Source organism: Bos taurus, chromosome 7, assembly GCF_002263795.3.
Source record: "Bos taurus isolate L1 Dominette 01449 registration number 42190680 breed Hereford chromosome 7, ARS-UCD2.0, whole genome shotgun sequence".
Classification (NCBI taxonomy): Eukaryota; Metazoa; Chordata; class Mammalia; order Artiodactyla; family Bovidae; genus Bos; species Bos taurus.
The window spans coordinates 43,615,061-43,635,485 of record NC_037334.1 but is presented as its reverse complement, the minus strand read 5'-3'; the positions used below and the strand labels follow the sequence as shown (position 1 = coordinate 43,635,485).

General features: G+C 59.8%; 1 protein-coding gene across 8 annotated transcripts in view; it reads left to right on the top strand.

Annotated features, from left to right (window-relative positions):
• The first annotated feature begins 817 nt into the window (after positions 1–817).
• The window catches only part of SBNO2 (strawberry notch homolog 2), a 42,251-nt gene continuing 22,643 nt past the window's right edge, over positions 818–20,425 (top strand). For 2 of the 8 annotated variants that reach the window (XM_024994145.2, XM_010807238.4), the window contains exons 1-4: positions 818–917; positions 15,083–15,274; positions 17,851–17,924; positions 18,540–18,648. In XM_024994145.2, coding sequence (XP_024849913.1) covers positions 15,155–15,274; positions 17,851–17,924; positions 18,540–18,648 — 303 coding nt within the window. In that variant the 5' untranslated portion in view covers positions 818–917; positions 15,083–15,154. Of the gene's footprint in view, positions 2,619–4,386; positions 5,320–14,280; positions 14,440–15,082; positions 15,275–17,850; positions 17,925–18,539; positions 18,649–20,425 lie in introns of those variants that run through there. The other 6 variants (XM_059888114.1, XM_010807237.4, XM_059888112.1 and 3 more) reach the window with 5 other exon arrangements.

Below are 20,425 nucleotides of genomic sequence, written 5' to 3'. Positions count from 1 at the left end.
CTCCTGCTCCCCTCACCAACCACCCCCACCTTGGCCAGCTCACTACTGGCCCTGGATAGAAAGAAATGCAGAGGGACTTCCCTGGGGTTCCAGCAGTTAAGAATCCACCTTCCAATGGAGGGGAAGCGGGTTAGATCCCTAGTTGGGGAACTGGGATTCTACATGTCTCAGTTAAGCCTGTGCACTGCAAATAAGATTCAATGCAGCCAAAAAGAAATAAATAAGAAAGAAATACAAACTTTGGCTCTTTTGGCTTTGGGGCAACAGCTCCACCTCCTCCAGCCTCTGTCTTTCCACCAGATGAAATTCGCAGATGTGGCCTCTTGTCCAGCATATGTGGCAGATCAGGTGACCTCCAGCCCCACCCTGACCATACCATACCATTGCTTCAGAACCTTCAGTGGCTCCCTAGTGCTCCAAAGGCCTCGCCCTAGCTTTCTGTTGGGTGGGGGGTGGGAGGAAGGGTAACAACACCTCCTCCCTCTTCGAAGCCTCACTGCCCGTGCCCCCCATAGGTGTTCCTTGGGACCTTGGCACATGCCAGCTCTCCCCCTACACTTCTTCCCCTGTGGGCTTGGTGGGTGAACTGCTGATCTTTCTTCCCCTCCCACCTGCTCCCCAACCTCAGGGCCCAGCCAGGACCCAGCCTGGGGTTGGGGGGTAGTAGTCAGGTGTCACATTTAACCCCTGCAACCCTGGTGTCCCCGGCCCAGCGGAGAGGCGGGAAGCCCTGTCTGGGGCGGATCTCAAACCTGTTGGACAGGTTTGCGGTTCCCAGAAGTGGCCCCGGCTCAGAGGCAGCCTAACCGAGCCTGGCAGGATCCAGCTCCCGGTCAGACCCGGCGGGAGGGAGCTGTAGGGCCCTGGAAATCGCCAGCCAACGCCGGTGACTGAGGACGCCTCGGGGCAAGTGTCAGGTGGGCACAAAGGGGGCGTGGTGGCTGGACAGGGCGGAGTCGGCTCCGTGTGTGCGGGAGGACTGGTGGAGCCGGGGACAGAGGTTGGGACGAACCGAGGGACAAGGGGACAGCGATCGAGAGAGAGACTCGGGGTGGGGGCGGAGGAAAGACGGAAAGTGACCGGAGGCCGGGGGACACGGACATGGCTCGTGGGACCTTGCTGCCTCGGTTTTCTGTTCTGCACCCTGGAGGCGCCGACTGGGTCTCCAGGAGGAGAGAAAAAAGGAGAGCCGGAGAAGAGATGGGAAAAGGAGAGGAGGCGGGGAGAGGAGGGGAGAGGGAGCCGGGAACCGACCACTGGGCTGGGGGGAAGCGGGTGCAGAAAGGAGAAGTGGTGAGGGACCCGGGCCCGGAGGAGCGGGGAGGGAGGAGGCGCTCCGCGGCCCGGGAACGCTGGGGCTTTCCAGAATGTGGAGAAACAGGAAGTGGCAAGTCCCCGCCCCTGCCCCCGGGCCGGGTCCACCTGCCCCGCCTCACCTGCTCATCACCCGGCTCCTCCTCCCTGGGCGGGCCTAGCTCCGGGGTCCTTCCCGGGAGGGAAACCGAGGCTGGTGGGGGACACCTGACTTAGGCCGAGAATCGCCTGGCTCAAAGGGAAGCCCCCAGTTATCTGACCTCCATCCGTGTGAAGTTTTCTGCTCTTTTGAAATAATGATCCGCATGGGGAACTCGCCTGTGTGTTTGGTGCTAACATCTCGCCCATTTAGCAGGTGGGAACGCCAAGGCTCCGCGAGAGGGAGCCGCTCGCCAGGGCTTCTCCTGGGTCCCATTTCTGTCCGTGGTACTTCCCACGTCGAGTGCCTGAATTTCACCAATAAAAACATAGGACTTCCATCCCAGTTAGATGTGAATTTCAGATACACGGAGGGTAGTTCTTTGGTATAAATATAGCCGTAACGTTGCCTGGGCTCTACTGGCAAGAAAAATTATTCTTCCTGTACTTGAAATTCACACTTAACTTTGTGTCCTGCATTTTATATGGCGACCCTACTTCCTTGAGCCTGGTCAAAGTGTCTGGGGGACAGTCAGGTGCCCCTCCATGGGGCAGGGGCAGAGGGAGGGGTTGAAGAAGAGGCTCTTTAACTTTAAACAGAACTCCACCAGCAGACCCGTGGTCTTCTGTGAGCCTGTCCCCACCAGATGAAAAGCCTTGGTCACTTCTGACGATTGAATGGGGTCACTTAGGTGACCCCATGATCCAGACATTCACCTGGAAACATTCATAACATCTTAATACTAGGCACTGTTCATTTAGCTGTCTGAAAAATAATAGCCACTATTATCTGTGGGAAATGGAGGCACAGAGAGGTTAAGTCACTTTCTGGGGGTCACACAGCACCTAGGGCCAGGTTTTGAGCTCCAAAGCAGCATCCATTCTGGTCTCCCAGGCTGCCTTTCGCAATTCCCTGGAAATCCCCAAATCTGACTAATTCCCTAGACATCCCCAGACTTGGCAGTTTCCTCCATGCTGAGATGGCTGGACCCACCCCGGCCTGGGCAAACTGCCCCCATTTCAGGCAGAATTACCCATAGAGATCTCGTGCTTTTCTGAGGTGGACGTGGTGGAGGTCAAGTCCACGCCTTTCAGCGGCTCTCTCTGTGACCTGGGCCATCTGTGGAACAGTTCTGCGCCTCAGTTTCCCCACCGGCAAAATGCAGGTACTATCAGTCAGACCCCAAAGGGCCACAGTGGGGGCAGGGCCAGCTTCATGGGTGTGTAACTTGGGACTTCACTCAGGCCTGGAGCTTGGGGGGCTGTGCTCAGTTTAACGGTCCCAGTCTTGAAGTTCTTGCTACTTTTTGAACAAGGGGCCCTGCGTTTTCACATGTCACTGGGCCCTGCAAATTGTTTGATGGTGTTGTGTGAGCAGAAACTGGAACATGCCACCAGATGGTCCGCAAATCAGTTTATTCACCCTTTTGAAGCTTAAGTCTGTTGCTCAATTGGATTTCTTCTCATTAGCTATAAAGAATAGTTCCAGGGTCAGGGTTACAACTCAATTGCCAAAGAACGCACGCCAAAGTGAAGCTCCATCTGGATATGACTTCTCTCTGGGTCCCAGTTTCCCCATCTGCTCCCTTGTGCCTGTGGGTTTGGGTACAGGAGGTCCTGAATTTTTAGGGCAAACAGATTTTTTTCTTTTTTTGGCCACACCCCATTGGGTTGGGATCTTAGTTTCCCAACCACGGATTGAACCCACACCCCCTCCAGTGGATGCAAGGAATCTTAACCACTGGACTGCCAGGGATGTCCCAAGGCAAACAGATTTTTTAAACATACTCATCTTCCTTACCAGATCTGGCCTTTGAACAGCTTTTAATTTGCTCTTCCTAAGTTTAACTGTCTGGGAAACTCCTACTTGAACTTCAAAGCCTCAGCCTCAACACCCTCTCAACACCACCCTCCATGATGCCCTAGGCAGACTTTGTTCCTCACTGGCCCTATGCCTGATCTTGCAGATGGGAGTGTCTGGTCCCAGCTCTGTTTCCCCTAGACTGGAGGCTTCCTGAGGGCAAGGATGAGAACTGAGTCCTCTCTGGGGGCCCCGGACTTGTCCAGCTCAAGGCCAGGCACATAGCAGCATCCATAAGAGTTCACTGAATAGACAAGCAAGTGAAGAGGTGGCCTCTAAATTCAAGGGGTTGGACCAGGTACAGGAGGTCTCTGGCTGGCTGGTGAGGTGGGTCCAGCAAAAGGCGGCAGTGTCTTCATTCCCTGCTGGGGAGGGGGTGGTGCCTCCTGCACTGGCTCTGTCTGACCTGCCAGGCCCAGCCCCTGGTGGGTCCAGTAGTTGCCAGTCACAGGAACACAGCAGGCCTGTGCCACAGCTGAGTCCCATCCTGTGCCTGACAATGAGGCAGATCCCAGCGTTGTTTGCATGAGGCCCCTGGAAGCCCTGATGGGGAAGGAGACAGCAGGGAAGCCACTCAGGTCTCAAGGCCCCTGCCTGAGAGGATCCTGCTTTTCTCAGGGTGGCCTCTGGGGCTAATCAGACCCTGTGTGCCTGGCTCCCTGTCCGGGGGCGGGTGGTCCCAGGACTCCTATTCTAGACTGGAGATAGATTAATGAGGAGACTACTATTGGTAGGGAAGCAACAAAGAGAGGGAGCATGATAGGGGGACCCAGGTCCCTTTCAGATGGTTGCGAGGCCAAGGTCTGGGCTGTCCGAGAACCCCAGTGGCTGAAAGGTCAGGGTCAGAGTGCACCAAGGGAGGGCAGAGTTATGCAAAGATCTGCAGGTAGGCATTGTACTTCATGCTGCAGAGGAGGAAACTGAGGCTCACTCGAGAATTCGAGCCCCTTCCAAAGGCAGAAGGGCTTCAAGGGGCTGGGGGAGGGGGGTCACCGCGAGAAGGCCCCGCGCCCAAACCCCGCCCACCAGAGGTTCCGCCCCCACGGCATGACCGGAAGTGCGCGAGCCCCCCCAAGATGGCGCTCGAAACCCGGAAGTGAGCGCTGCCGCGGCGAAGCTCGGAAAAACGGAGGCGCCGCGGGCTCCGCGCCCGGCCGGACCCGGGTCCGAGGTGAGGCGCGCCCGGCTCCACCCCTGGCCCGCTCCCGCTACCCCTGCCCGGCCAAGCCGCTCTCCCCGGCCCGCGCAGGCCATGGCACCTCGCGGCCGCCCGCGCCCCGAGCCGGGGGTTACGGAATTCTGGGGTTCCGGGACCGCGGGCGGGGGGAGCGCGGCGGCGTATCCCCGCCCTCATGGGCGACCCCCTGATCCCGCCCTCCGCCGCGACCCTCCCGATCCCGTCCTTCGCAGTCAACTCTAACCCGGTCCTCGGCGACCCCGGACCTTGCGCCGCTCCGTCACCCCTGCCTGACACCCGCCTTGGCATGAACCCTGAAACAGGGCGACTCCCAACCCTTTCCTCTTTCCTCGCTGATTCCCTGATCCCCCTCTATCTGGCGCTCCCTGGTGATACCCGGACTTCACTTTGGTGACCCTTGACCCCGTGCTTCTCTGCTACTCTCCTGCACTTGGTGATTTCCTGGCTGCTCCCGGGTCATTCCTTGACTCTTCTCTTCTTGTGACTCTCCAGCTCCGTAACTATAGCCCCTCCCTCTCTGGGTGACCCCTGATCTCAGGCTCCTCGCAGATTCCCACCCTTTCTCCGCAGTGACCCTTCTCCCCAGATTCCTGCAGTCCTGGCTTCTCCGCCCTGCGTTTTTACTGGTGGGATCCCATGGCCTTGGGATGGGACCCTTGCTGGTATAAATTGAGCAGGCAGAGCATGTTGGGTGGGAGTGTCTCCTGGAGCTGGGCGGGGAGCGCTGGTGGGCAGAGGTGGCCCCCACCCCAAGGCTGCCGAGACCTGGAGCCTGTGGAGCAGTAGCCTGTGTGGATTGATGGGGAAGGTGAGGTGTCCTCCCGGCACCAGAGCACTGGCAGGGAGAAGCTGGTGCCTGGGAGCAGAGGCGTGGATAGCCCGGCAGGAGTGTCTAGCATCATGTTGTTACATTCTGGAAAGGGAGAGAGAGCTGAGTGTGGGAAGTGTGTTGGTCCTGCCTACCCTGGGCCTCCTTTCTGCCTGTCCACTGCCTGACTGGCCAGGTATGGTCCCCTCTGTTTGCACCTGGCCTGGAAGCTGTCTGGGAGGAAGCCTGCTGGCAGTTGGAGGGGTGGTGAATGTTGCACCTGTGATGAGGGGGACTGGTGTTGGACAGACTTCAGGTGGGAACCTGCCTACCTCCTGCCAGGCTAGGTGACCCAACTCAGAGGCCAGTGTGGTGGATCTGTCCCTGCAGGAAAGATTTGAGGCAAGTGGGGCTGGGCCCCCAGAGTCCAGAGGGAAGAAGGGCCACCTGTCAGAGGCTGAGGTTCCAGGGAAATCTGGAAATCCAGCCTGAGCTGGATCTGACCCTGATTTTGTGTCCCCGCCTGGGGCTCTGTGTACCTGACTGGGGGCGGGGGGGCTCAACAGTTACAGAAGCTGCAAGCAGAGGAGTGGCTGTGTACCCCATCCTTGGGCTGAGACTTGGGCCTGCTGGGCGGCCTGGGGAGGCCACTCCCTGCCCATCTGCACTTTTTCTTCCAAAGGCCCTGTATTTTCCTAGGGGAGTCCCCAGAGGTGGGTGATGGCTCCTCAGGGCTGTCTGCTTGGGCCCTGGGTGAATGGGCAGGAGATGGGTGATCCCTGGACACCCCTGAGCCGGGGAGACCCAGGTGGGCATCGGACAGACCCTGGGGAGTCTGACAAGCGTGAGATGCTATCCCCAGGGACAGCCAATGTGAGGACCTAGGGGAAGGCATTCGGGGATTTCAGAGGGCGGGAGGGCCCTTTGTTTAACTCTGCCTCTGAGCAGACGTCTGCTCACACCTGTCTGGAGCTGGACCTGCCGTGTGTGTGTGTGTGTGTGTGTGTGTGTGTGTGTGTGTACGCGCACGCACATTTGGGGGAGATGTCTATGCTTTGATAAGCGGGTGAGGGGCTTTGTTTCCAGGGGAACCTGTGTGGCAGAGCACAGAGGAGGCAGTTGGCTTTGAAGTTGGGGTGGGGCAGCATTGGCCTCAGGTGTGCAGTCCAGGGCCAGGTCTCTCCAGCTGCCTGACCACCCCGACCCTTGGTGGGGTGGGGAACAGAGGCTGGACCGCCACTGCGGACATGACCAGCTGGCTGGCCCAGCTCATTTCTAGTAAAGTCTCAGAGCACCCCCCACCCCACCCCCACCAACCAACAGGAGCTGGGCCGGAAACGCTGACCCAGCAGAGGGCTCTGGCCTCATGAGCGAGCCGGCTGGGAATAAAGAGGCAACTGTGTCCAGTCTCCAGAGGCTGCCTCCCTCCTCACAGGGCCTCCGCCCCGTGAAGCTTTCACAGTTGCTGGCGGGGGCGGGGTCTGCCTGTTCCTCATGTGGGGTCAGGTCATGGAGAGGTGGGGGCACCTAGAGGCTGACACGAAGAGTGGGGACATGGGCCCCCTGGGCAGCCGCACAGGTCCAGGGTGTGTGTGTGAGTCTGCCCACGTATGTGCCAGTGTGTGTCTGTGGACACACATGTGCAGCAGTGCACGTACTTGCTGGAGTGTGCGTGTGTCACGTGTGAGTGCTGCGTGCACACGTGTGCGTGGTGTTGCCTGTGTGCATACATGTGAGAGTTGATGCATGTGTGCCTTGCGTATGTGCAATCAGTCAGTGGGCCAGCTTGGAGCATCTCCAGCCACTTTTCCGCAGCCAAGGGCTGCGTGGTCAGGCTCAGGGAGGGCTGGCTGCAGCCAGCCGCCTGGGGTGGCCAGGAGCAAGGTCACTCAGGCCCAAGCTTGGCCAGCCCTGCTCGCCCACCATCTCCCTGTCTGCTCAGCCCAGATACGGCCTGGTGTCTGTGGGCCCGTATTCCCCCTGGAACTGCCCTCTCCCCTGCTGCTGGCAGGTCAGTCCCCCTTGGGACAGCTGAGCAGGGCTGGGACAGAGCCAACTTTCTGCATCTTTCTGCCATGGTGACAGCCGCCAGCCTCCCTCGCTGGGGGGTGTGGCTGCCCTGTCCTCAAGTGGGTGTCTCAGGTGAGGGCGATTTCTGATGCTCTGGGCTGGCCCAGGTACCCAGGGGTGCCAAAGCCTGTCATTTATATATGGTGATGTGGATCCTGAGAACACAATGCTCAGTGAGGGAAGCAGACACAGAACGACACGCACGGTGCGATTCCACTGATGGGAAATGTCCAGAACAGGCAGATCCACAGACACAGAGAGTAGGTTCCTGGTTGTCAGGGGCTGGGGAGGGCGTGGGGGAGACTACTGATGGGAGTGAGCTTTTCTTTTGGGGGTGATGGAATGTTCTGGAATTAGATGGAGGTGGTGGTTGCACAAGTCTGTGGATGTATTGAAGGCCACTGTGCTGTTCACTTTAGATGGATGAAGTGTATGGCACGTGAATTGTGTCTCCATAAAACAGAAAAGTAGTTAAAAAAGAGAGACAAAAAAAAAAAAAGACAGCAGGGCCTGGCCTGGGGTGAGTGGGTGTTGGCTGGCCCCACGAAGAGGGCAGAGGAGGTGCTGTCTCCCTGTTTTATGGAGGGTGAACAAGACTCCCCTGGGAGCTCCCCAAGCCCCAGCTCTGCCCTGACAGCTGCCGGCAGGAAGTGGGCTTGTGGGGAGGCAGGCTCCTGGTGCAGGGGTGCCTGAGCCGGGTGTGGGCAGTAGGAGGTCCAGGAGCCCCTCCCTGAAGCCTGGCCCTGTGGGAGGAGGCGCCCTGGTAGCTGTAGATGGTAGTGCCCTGACGCTCCTGTAGGCTCCCGGTTGGCTGCGATACCTGGCACGTTTCCCCAACCCCTCCCCCTCCACCCCCCCATTACTGTGACTCCTCTCCGGTCAGCCCTACACTCCCCCTGTGCTGCCCACGGGGCAGAAAGGGAGTCCACGGCCAGCTATGCTGGGACACTTCAGGGAAGGCGTTGACTTGACCCCTGCAGGGGGTGGGGCGGGGGAGCAGTGGTCACCCAGCACCTCCCTGGGTCCTCAGGCACCCCTTCCGTGCCAGGCGCTGCCTAGCCTCCCCTGGGCCCCAGAGAGGGGCAGGTGCCTCCAGCCTGGCCTCCGTCCCCAAGTGAAACCGAAAGTGGCCTCCCTGGCCTTCCTGCCGGGCCACATCCCGGAAGGCTGGCGCCTGGCATTTCCCGGGAGTCCCGGGTGGGTGGGAGTCACAGCAGGCTGAGGTCAGAGGCTGACCCAGGAAGTGGGGACGAAGTGGGGAGGAGTAGTATTGCGGGGCAGGGGGCCTGTGTGGCTCCGAGTCACAAACTCGGATGGGGTGAGAGTCCCGCCCAGAGATGCCCAGAGCCAGCAGGAGCCAGGGCCGCCCCCCCGCCCCCCGCCCCGCCTCCGGAGGTGAGGTGCAGTGAGGGAAGGCTGATCTAGGAACTGTGACAGTAGGGGCAGGGGTGGATGGACAAGCCTGAGCACTCCGCCCCTGAGCTCTCTCCTATTCTGAACATTCGGGTGTGTCCTCAAAGATCAATGCCACCAGGGCCACTCTTCCCCAGCTTGAGGGTGTGGCTTCGCCCTGGAAGCTGCAAAGTGGGGTAAGAGACCCCTCCCTACCACCTACCAATAGCCCTGTGGGGGCCCTTCTGCTGTCGCTTGGGGTATGTCAGCTGACTGGAGATTTGAGGAGGGGTTTCATCAGATTTGGGAGCTCAGCCTGTTGTCTGGGGGCAGGACTCAGAGTGAGTGAGCCCCCAGGTGGGCGTCGGGGGCTGTCCGGGACACCCTTGGGGGTGGGTGATCTTTACCGTGGGAACCTGGAGGAAGGCGCCCCGTGCTGGGACAGAATTGGAGTGCAGCTGCCCCCACCAGATCCAGACCTGCCACTTGACTTGCAGAACCTGCCCATCTAGACTCCCCAGCACATTCCTGCACTTGAGAGGGGGAGGCCCCACCAGCCTACAGCTCCTCCGTGGCGCTGAAGAGGCTGCCCCGTGAGGGGCCACTGGGGGCTTCATCACCTCCAGGCACTTCTGGGGTCTTACTGTGCCTAGCCCTACCGGCCACCTGTCTACTCACGGGCTGTGTCCTAGCTGTGTTCTGGGGTCAGCTCAGTAAGGGCCCCGGAGATGCCCCCGTCCTGATCCTGGGACCTGCAGATGTGTCCCTTCACATAAAAAGGGATTTCGCAGGTGGGATTAAACTAGGGGCCCTGAGATGGGGTGACCCTGGGTCCCTGGGGCTCCAGCATCATCACGGGGTCCTCATGAGCCGAGGACTCTCTCCAATGAGGCCAAAAGGGACGGAGGGTCAGAGTTCAGTGTCTGTGTGCTGCGACTGCGGCTGCCCTAAGCATGGGGCAGCCCCTTGGAGAGCTCTGCCCTGCTGGCAGTGTCAGCGCTGAGCCAACCTTGGGAGACCCAAAGCCAAGGCTGGTAAGCTTGCTTGGACGTCTGACCTGCAGGCCTGGGGGAGGATTTGAGTTTGTGGATGCTCATCTGCACAGGAAAAGCAGACATAGGCCTGTTGGTGGGTCTTGGGACCCCTGCTGCTGCGACTTAGGAGTGTCTGCCCTCTTCCCAGCACAGACCCTTTCTCCTGCGGCACAGGGGTGCCCTTTGGCTTGGGCGAAGGTCTCTTGTGATGTTCTTGGCACCAGGCTGGACCATAGGAGCCCAAGGAGGGCGCTGGCCAGTCTCACCACTCGCCCAGGACTAGTGTGATCTAGCCGTGGGGAGCACCCTCCTCTCTCCATCTCTGGGCTCTCCAAGGAGCTGGGCAGAGGGACGTGGTGTGCCAGCTGGCCTGAGACTCTTGTCATCAAGCAGCAAGCGTCAGGAGGAACAGACTCTTCTCCCTGCCGACCCTGGACATCAGTGTCCAAGGACTAGGATGTCAGGCCTGCGGGATTCAACTTAATGTCCACTCAGGGGAGGAAGATCCGGGGGTCCAAGGAGACCACAAGCTCAGTGTATCTAAAGCCTTTTCAAGACCACGAATAAACACGAGCCCTGAACAGGCACTTCCCAGAAGAGGAAGCCTGCGTGCATGTGCCCTGTCATCATGGGCAGCCACTCCAAACCTGTCCACACAGATGCAGGTTGGAAGGTCCATCAGCTGCAAGGGGAGGCCAGCTGGAGTGCCATCCTGCGGGCTCTCTCCTGATAAGGCTGGACTGCACCTGAGAGTGGGGACCAGGGATCAGGGCCCCGAGACCTAGGCTCAGCATTTCCAGCTGTGACTAAAGAAGCTCCTTGTCCTCATCCCCCTTCCCTTCTGGGCTATTGACTGGGTATGAAGGGCTCCATGCCCCTAAGCTGTGTCCTCAGAGCTGGTGGGGGTGCTGGCTGACCTCCCGAGGGCTGTGAGACTCTGACAGGTCCTTATAGATTTGAGGTGGCCCTCTAGGTGTGGGAGCTGCTTTGAGAAGCACCTGGCTTGCGGTCAGCCCTCAGAGTACCCTGGGCCAGCAGCTCTGTGCCCGCTAGCGCACAGGTCTGCGGGCGCAGACACAACCAGCGCAGGTGACCCTGAATCGGTGCCCACAGGACTCAGCCTTAGGGTCTCCTCTTCTCCATAAACGTTCATTTCCTCAAACATCACTCCGTCACCTGGGTCTGGGGTTGGTTCTCCTCCAGCTAGGGTTTGTCTTTGCCTTCCATCTGAACGTCCATGGGCGGCTGTAACAGCTGACCACAGGCTCAACTTAAACCACAGGGATTTACTCTCCCAGTTCTGGAGACCAGCTGTCTGAGATCAAGGTGCAGCAGGGCGGTGCTCCCTCCACCCACTCCAGGAAAGGGTCCTTCCTTCCTCTCCCAGTTTCTGGAATGGCCTGTGGTCCTTGGTGTCCTGGCCTTGTGGGCACAGCACCCGTCTCTGCCTCCATTACCACACGGCCACTCCCAGGGTCTCTGTGTCCAGATTTCCCTCTTGTAAAGACACAGGCCCCACCACCCCATCTTAACTGGTTTTGTCTGTGAAGAGCCTGCTTCTAATTAAGGGCCTGTTCCTGGTGGACCTGAGCTTGGGGGTCACCCCTCTCTCCAGCATGCCTCCTCTGTTCCGTCATTTCCGCCCACACACGCTGGGCCCTCCTCCATAGCCCTCTGCCTCCATTGCCCACCAGCTGGCCCTGTGTCCCCATGTGTCCCACCTGAGTACCTGGCCTGGTCAGTCAGTGAGGAGGGGCCCCTGAGGCTTCCCTTGGGACCCACCCCCTCCCTTTTTGGCCCACCCACGGAGATGGCCATCCAGGGGCCTTTGCCCTTCCAGGGGTCCTGACAGAGTAAGCTATGCCAGCCAGCCCAGATGGGACCTCAGGACGTGGCCAGTGCCCCCAGAACAGAGCTCCTTCCCCTTGCCTGACCTTCCCTACCCCTCTGCCCCTCCGACTGCAGCACATCCTGACCCGGCTGGACCCCTCTATCAGGAGCAGAGGAGACTCTCCGACTACCCCTGCTGGGGACTGACCCTAGGCTTTCTCTGACCAGTAGGGCAAGAAGGGGCGTCCCCACCCCAGCCCTCCCCCAGACATCCCGGCCCCGGCCCCCTGATTCCACCCAGGCCACTGCCCCCACCAGCCCCCCAACTCATTCCCCCATCCCAGATCCCAGGGCCAATGCTCAGAGTCTAGCCGAGGGGTGGCCAGAGGGACTGCTGTCCTGTGGCCTGGGGGAGACTGGCAGGTCCCTGATGCCTGGAGAGGGGGTTCCTGGGGGGCCTGGTAACACGTGACCACCTGGGCCCAGGCAGCACCAGGCAGGGGTCCGGGTGGCTGGTTCCGAGGGTGCCTGGGAGGCTGAGCCCTTGGTGCGCATCAAATGGCCCACTCTTGGGGCACTGGCCCTGCACTGAGGTCTGGCCAGGGCACCGAGGTGAAGTGGGCTCAGCTGAGAGGCAGGAGTGGCCATGGTCACCCACCAGCTGGATGTATCCCAGGGATCAGGCTGCCCCAGACCTGGCCTCTTCCCACATTCCATCCCCTGCCCCACCATCGTCCTGTCCAGGCCACCAATTCCTTGATCTTTCTGTTGTACAATGACTCATTTGAAATGTGATCTCAAAAGGAAATCCTGCAACTCAAAGCTGGATGAAGTGCTGGCCCCTCCCCGAGAGCACCTTGCAAGCAGCCCTGCTGCACGTGCCATGGGGCTCACGTCTCAGCAAACATATGCTGTGGTCCGGCCTCCTTCATACCCGGGTAGTGCAGCCTCTGAAGCTTGGGAGCTGGTAATGCTGTCCTGACCCCAGGGAGGTGGGCAGGTTGGGGCCGCTCAGCAGAGGTCAGAAAGTTAGGGGATGGGAGGACTGTGTTTGAGTGTGCAACAGGGTGAAGTGGGCTGAAGTTGGTGGTGGGCCCCAGAGATGACCTTGAGTCTGGGCATCCAAGGACGGCGATGCTGTAAGGGTGGCCTCTGGGGCTGTGGGGATGGTGGTGGGCACAGTGTCAGCCCCACCCCAGCCCCTGACAACCAGGAACCCACTCTCTGTGTCTGTGGAGCATCCTGTTCTGGACATTTCCCGTCAGTAGAATCACACCCTTTGTGTCCTTCTGTGTCTGCTTCTCTCACTGAGCATTGTGTTCTCAGGGTCCATCCACATGGTAGCGAGTGTCAGGGCTTCACCCCTTTTTGTGGTTGAGGGGTGGTCCCAGGTGTGGAGGGACACGTGTGTTGATCCATCACCCGCTCGGGGACACTCGGGCTGTATATGCCCTTTGGCTTTTGTGGATGTGAGTGTTCAGGTTGCTGTGTGGGTGTGTCTCCATTCCCCCGGCTGGACACGTGGGAGCAGGACTGCTACCTCCGAGGTTACTGTGTAGCCAGGGGAGGTGCTGCCAAGCCCCAGGTGGCACCATGTCCCCTCCCCCCATTTGGGTTCACGATCCCCAGCGGCCCTCTTGACTCGCAGCCCCATTGATCCCCTCCCCACAGCCCCCCCCAGGTCTAGGTCTGAATGCTCTGCTTGGTCAGAGAAGACCTCTGGGGTCCCCAGGGCATGCCCCCCCACATGTCTTGGTAGGACAGGACAGACAGGTCCCGTCACAGTAACCCCCCTTCCAGTCATGACTTCCCCATGGAGCATAGAGAGGCCTCCCCACGGGGACAGCCTCTTCCTCTGGAAGGATGTGATGCCCTGGGTTGTGATGTGGGGCCTGAGCCTGCAGGGCCAAACGCTCAGAATGGGTGTAACACAGGCCTGGCCTGCTGCCAGTGGGGGTCCCTGGGGCTCCATGCACCCCAAGGACAGCCCAGGGGTCCCCCTCCTGTGCCATTCGGCCATGGTCTCTGGATGGTGCTTCCCAAGGGAGCAGCCCCAGCCTCTGCAGGTGTGGAGCTGAGAAGCGCCTGGGAGTGAGTATAGTATTGACCCCATGTAGACCTGTTGAGGAGTCTCTTAAATCAAGGAGCTTGAATTGAGGTTTTCTGTGATAGCGCAGTCACTTGAGTGGCTTGGGGTCTTGGAGGCTTCAGGTTCCATGGAGCTCCTGACAAGCCTTATGCCCAAACAGCCCATTCTCCTGATGATCAGACTGAGGCTCACGGAGCTCTGGGCCCTGAATCTTTGGAGGTTATCCAACCCTTAGACGTGGAGCTGGGTTTGACCATCCGCTTGACCGAGGCCACGGGTCCCAGAGCAGCCATGTGTTCCTCCTGGTGCCGCCAGGTCCTGCTGAGAGCCGGGGGGACTGGCGTCCTGCCAGCGTCTCTAGCCGAGGCGGGGCGGCCCAGCCCCCAGGCTTCCTGAAGGGCTGGATGCAGCCCCTGTCCCTCTGGACCTCGGGTGAGGCACTCACGGTCAGCGAGTGGGTGCAGGCGGCTCTCCCCGCCCCCCCGCAGGATTGCACAAGACTACGTGTGGCAGAGATTACTGGAAGTCCTGAGGATTTCTTCACTCAGGGCTTGGCCGGGAGTGGCAGCCGCCTCCCCTTCCTGCCTCTCTGGGTGATTAACGTCCCGAGGCCTTGTCCTGAGGGGCGCTCAGTCAGCCTGGGGTCCCCACCCTCCACTGGCGATGTGGCCTGCAGTATGTTGGTCTTACCCAGGCCATGGGCAGGTGGGCATGGCGGGGTGGGGAGATCACATGGGGCTGGGTCGTCCCCTGTGCTTTCCCCAGCTGGGTGTCTGCCCCCTTGTCAGTGGGACCCTATGTGACCCTACCTAGCCCCACCCAGGTCTGGGGGCTCCTCCTGGCTCAGCCCAGCTGCCCAGAGAGCCTCGGCACACTTGACCTGGCTGCAGTAGGATGGGGCTCCCGTGGCCCTGCGGCCCCTCCAGCTCAGAGCTGCCAGTTGGCCAAACCTCTTCTCTTCCAGACACTAGTCACAGATCTGGGGGTGTGTCCCTGTGGCTCAAGCTAGGCTCCCAGGGCTCAAGGTTCCCTTTGTGGGTGGTGGGAGCAGCCCCGGAGCCCACAGGATTCAGGGGCCTGAGAACAAGGGTGGGAGTGCAGCAGGGCCCCCACTCCCAAGGGGCTGCCCTCATCCTGGAGGTCTTGGCCATTTGCCTAGGAGGGAGTGATGGGGCAGTTGATGGATCCCCCAGCATAGCCCCCGTGTGGGTGGGCTAGTCAGGTGGGCTGGGGTCATCTGAGGGTTCCCCTAGGGATCCTGCCGCCCCCAGCCCACTGTCCCCAGAGGCACCCTTCCCCATCCTTTGGGGTTGGAGGGCAACCTTGGGACATGCCTGTCTTTCCCCAGGTCATGATGCCACCACCGCGGAGCAAGAAGCCCAGATAGCTGCCCCTGCAGCCTGGCTCCTGGAGCCCCCTGATGCTGGCAGTGGGGCCCGCCATGGATGGGGAGCTCCCTCCGCACGAGGCCCCGCCAGCTGGCAGCGTCCTATACAGCCCGCCGCCGCTGCAGACCCCACTGTGTGGGCCCAGCGTCCAGGTGAGCCCCAGCCCCGGGTGTGTGGGGAGGACCCTCTGGGGGTCATGCGCCACCCCCGAGTCTCTCACACATTTGCTGTATGGTTTCTGATGCCAGGACCACAGCCGGCCCTTGGGAGGCTTGGCCTGGGTTACTGGCCCCACCCACGAGACATCAGTGGCTGGGATTGCTGGCCAGTCACGCTCATCCACTCTGCCACGGCGCTTCTTTCTCCTTATTTTTCAAGACTTTATTTCTGAAGCACTTTTAGGTTCATGGGAAAACTGCACAGAAAGTTCCCATACAACCCTCCCCGCTCCCCTTCCCTCCGTTAGTGTCTCAGGGTCCTCAGGGTGCTGAGCCCAGGAGCCGGTGCCCGTCAGCATCACTGTCTGAGGACCATAGTGACATGTGGTTCACTTTTATTGCTAGGTGTTCTGTGGGTTTTGACAGATGTCAGGTGACCTGTATCCCCTGGTCGGCATTACAGAGCAGTGTCGCCACCTAACCCCACTGCCCCATCCATCCTTCTCTCGAGTCTCACCTTTTTCAGAATGTCCTAGGGAGGACACTAGGACACTGTGTAGACTCTTCAGACCAGCTTCTTCCCTTTAATGATGTGCGTGCAGGGCTCTTCTGAGTCTTTCCATGGCTTCACAGCCCATTTCTTCCCATCGTCCACATGTCCCACGGTTGGTTTATGCTTCCACCTGCCGAGGGACACCTCACTCGCATCTGAGCTCTGACGGCTGCAGTAAAGAACCACAAGTGATAGAATGACTGTGGGTGCTGGGCCTCCTCATGTCACAGAGGGTGTGGAGGCCTTGCACAGAGGGGGCCAGCATACTCCAGAGAGTCCGGCCTGCCTGGAGCAGAACAGGGCTCCTTCCCTGCAGAAAAGAAAAGAAGTTGAATGTCTTGGTGGGGAGACTTGAGCTGCTCGGCAGGGGGAGCAAGTGGGATGTGGGCTGTGTGGGCGCAGCAGCAGCAGCAGGTACACTCAGGCATGTCTTCCCCCGACATCTGCTGGGATGGAAAGGAAAGGCCAGCAGGGGGAGAAAGCAAGGATCCAGCTTGGGGTTCAGAGAGGCTGGGCACTAGGCCACTGGAGCAAGGCAGAGTTCCAGGTCAAGGGCCCAGAGCTGTCAGGAGGCACCCCAGACTTCCAAGTGTAGTATCAGATGGGGCTGTAGGTCATGCACAAACCCAGGATCCACCCCATGCTCAGCTGTGCCCACGAGGCGCCCTGACATGGCAGAGCACAGCACCAGGTCAAGTCGAGCAGGCCTCACTGTTTGGTAGGGAGGGAGTGAAAGCAGATCCAGCTGAAGACCCCCCACAGCCTCAGGCCAGGCCTTCCCCCAGGCACACCTGTACCCATGTAGCTATGCCCACAGGGGCCCTGCCCTCCTCGGCCCTGCCTGTCTCCAAGCCTCTGCCCACCCATGCCCTCTCTGACTTGTGGCATGAGGTGTGTTCCTTCCTCACATGCCATGTCTCTCCGTTTCGTGGGCTTGGAGCCTGTGCCTGTCATTCTTAATAACCCTTCAGGATTCCTCCTCCTCAGCGTCTCATCATCTGCTTAATTATTTCCCCGTTGTTGCGCCTTTGGGGTGACTCTAGTTTTCTGCCGCTATAAATAGTGCCACTGTTTTCTCCCCGCTCCTGGATGAGTCCCTGGGGGTGTGCTTCTGGAGTAGAATTCCTGGGTCAGAGCAAGCCCCAGCTCAGGCAAGTTTGCAGACGAGGGAGCTCTTCTGCAGGGAGTAGGCTCCTGCCATGTCCCATGGTGGTGACCCAGGAAGCCAGCCACAGGCCAGGAGGCAAGCTCTGCAGGGACAGCACATGCGGACCATAGGGGCTGAGATACTGGAATCTGGGGGAGGATGTTTGGGCCGAGATGGGGACCTGAGTACAGGGAGGTGCTTCGTGGGGGCTGAGCTTCTCTCTGGGCAGTTGGAGCCCACAAAGCAGGCTCTTGGGCTGTGCACAGAGCCTGTCTGTCTCTGGCCACTGAACGTGGGGGTGGCCCCTCAGGCCACACTGGGACTGGCCCACAGTATTGACACTAAGAGCTATCTTTTCTTTATCTGAAATTCCAATTTCATTGGCCAGGTTTCACTGGCTGTTCTGTATCTTATCTGGCAGTTCTATATTATCTGCTGCACTGCCTGAGCAGGAGTGTCATCTCCTTCATCAGTTTACATGAGGCCTGGGAAGCTCCTGGCTAATCTCCCAGGACGTTTTCCTCCCCAGGGGAGGGCCAGCCTCTTTTCTCCAGGCAGGCTCTGATTGGCTAGCCTGCATAGGGACCCATCTTGGGACCAGTCAAGTCCCCCAGGCCTGCCTTCTGAAGGCGGTGTCAGTCCCACTGGCTGTAAATATAAAATCCCAGGGAAGGCTCTGACTGATAGGTTGGGGTCATGTGCCCCCTCTCTGAGCCAGTCATATTCTATGAACCTTCCTGTTCACCCTGGCCCTCTGGAGAAACGGAGGCACAGTGAACCTGCTGGGAGGCCCCTGGTGGGAGAGGGGCTCAGTGCCCTCTGGACCCTGCCCCACCACCCCCTCCCCTGATGCCCACTGCTTTGTCATAGGACACCATGCTGCACTACCCCTGGTGGAACAGCTTCTCGCCCACGACATACCCAGCCTTCTCCAGCGAAAGCCAGTAAGTGTCCAGCTCCTAGGGTCCTGCTAAAGGGTCCCCACCCACAGGGCTTCACTTTGCTTCTCCATCCCACAGTTGGGACTAAATGGAACCAGAGCTGTCAGTTGGGGAGTGGGGCCTCAGTGTCCAATCAGGAGGGTTGAGACCCAAGCCCTAGACTGACCTGCTATGATCTGCCTTAACGAGAACCCTCCAGGGAGACAAGCAGCAGTAGTGGGGACAAGGGGCCCAGGAAGGGTCCCACTGTGGGGACATCATGTGGGCAGTGAGAAACTATGGGGCTGAAAGGAGCCTGGAGGGGAACTTCTCTTTGAAGGGCATTGGCAAGCTGGGTTTTGAAGGATAAATAGGAGTTTGCCGGGCGGGGAGCAGGCCTGGAATCTGGCCAAGGAATGGCCCGTGCAAAGGGCATGAAAAGAGCATGCAGCCAGAGCCTCAAGGTTTTTCTGGGGTTCCGTGTCTGGGGATGTGGGCACGTGGGCCCTTCCTAAGCAGGGTTTCTGAGGTACCAGAATTGTTCTTGCAGGCTGGTGACCCCCACCTCTGTCCTGCATGCGGGGTGGGTGGGCAGAGTTCTACCACGCCCACCAGCTCAGCTTCCTTTTCCTCCTGCAGCCAGTTCATGAATTCCTCCTTCATCATGGGCCAGCCCTGCACGGACCCCAGCTATGGCCCCGCGGCCACCGCCCCCAGCTTCCCGCCAAAGAGCAGTGATTTTCCTCAGGTAGGAGACCTTGGCTGGGCTGTGCGCCTCTTGGAGGTGTGAGTGCCAGCGGACGGGGCTTGTGTGGGGGGATAGCCGGTGTCACTTTTCCGTAGCAGGGATGCTGGGTCAGAGGTCATGTCACTGAGGCCAGGGGCCCATCTGCTGTCACTCTCACCTGCATGCAGGTCATAGGCCGTATCACAAGCGCTTTGCCCATGCGCTTTCTCCATTCAGGCGCCTTGGTGGGTCCACAGTCCCCATGCCTCGTCCAGGGGGTTCACAGGTGGTGCCGCGCTTCCCTCCACTCAGCAGCCCTTGATCGAGAGCTGCAGAGGGGTCTGCGGGAAGAAGCCCAGTGCTGTCCTGGGGGGGCCTTAATGCCAGGGTGACCCCCACCTGGGGGCAGGAAGTAGGGGCAACAGGGGCTGTGTGGTGCTGAGTCTCCCTTGGAAGCTTGGAATCCTCGGCCCCCAAGCGGCTTCTGTGTCTGGGCAGACTCAGCGCACAGTCTGGGGACGATCCAGTGGACCGGCTGGGGTGGGGGTGTCAGGTGCTCAGGTTTCCTTCCATAAAGTGGGAGCTTGTGGGCCCCACCAGGTGACAGGCTGAGGAAGGCCATGGACACACAGGCCAGTGCAGGCCTACTGGGCTCTCATGGACGAGGCCAAGGCCCTTCCGACTGGTCTACACCCACTGGGGACAGCAGGACTGGCCAGAGAGCTAGACGGGGCGGTGGGAGTGTGTGCTGCGATGACTGCATCCCCCCAAATTCACATCCTCCTGGGACCTCAGGATGAGAACCTACTCTGCTGTCGGGACTTTGTGGGTCAATTAGTAAAGACAGAGCTGAGGTCATCCTGGTTAGAGTGGCCCTAACCTTGCCAGAAGTCCCTGTAGAGACACAGCATGGGGAGGCATGTGATGAGGGAGGCAGAACCTGGGCACTGGGGAGGCAGGGAGATCCCAGAGCCTGGAGGCGTTTCCCCCATGCCATGCCCTGGACGCCTGCCCTGAACGCAAGATGTGTCTATCATTTGAGCTGCTCCATCAGTGACCTTTATGGCTGCCCAGGAGGTGACATGATGGTCTTGTGGCCTGGGGAGCAGAGCCTGAGACCCCGGGGGACACCTGAGACCCTCAGGGCAAGGGTAGTGGGGTGGGGACAGGAGTCCCGTGGATCTAGCCTCCCGGACTCTATAGAAGGATTTGCGGTTTCCACTGCCGGCCACTGGTCCGTGAGGACACCATTGACCACCAGAAGAGGAAGGTTGGTGGGTTCACACTCCCAGGGCATCTGCCATGACCCCTCATCTCTGGGCATTTGCTAGCCATGCGCTGGCAGCTGATGGGCCTCTTGTCCACTGGGTCCAGGGCCTGACTCTGTGTCCAGGCTTGTTCCCTTGCTGGGACATCCTGTTCTAGATGAATGAGGCCTAGGCCATGCCGAGTCTAGGGCCAGTGGAAGCCTTTGTGGGCTGACCCAGCTCCTGCGGTGGCTCAGGGGCCTCGCTCCCCATCCCACTCAGCGCTTCCACCGTCTCCTGGGCTCTGTCAAGAATTCACACGGCTTCCGAGCCAAGAATCCCCTGGGGCACTACTGCATCCGCTTCTTGCCCCAGGTGGGAAAGAGCACCCTCATTGGAGGTGATTGGAGGTCACATTGGAGGTCACACATCCACCCAACAGAAGCTCAGAGTGTGGCCGCGGCCCACTCATCCTCCAGTCTCCCATGCGGGGGCCGACTTGGACCAGGTCTTCCTTTAAAGCAGTGAAACGTCTTCAAATGAGCTCTCAC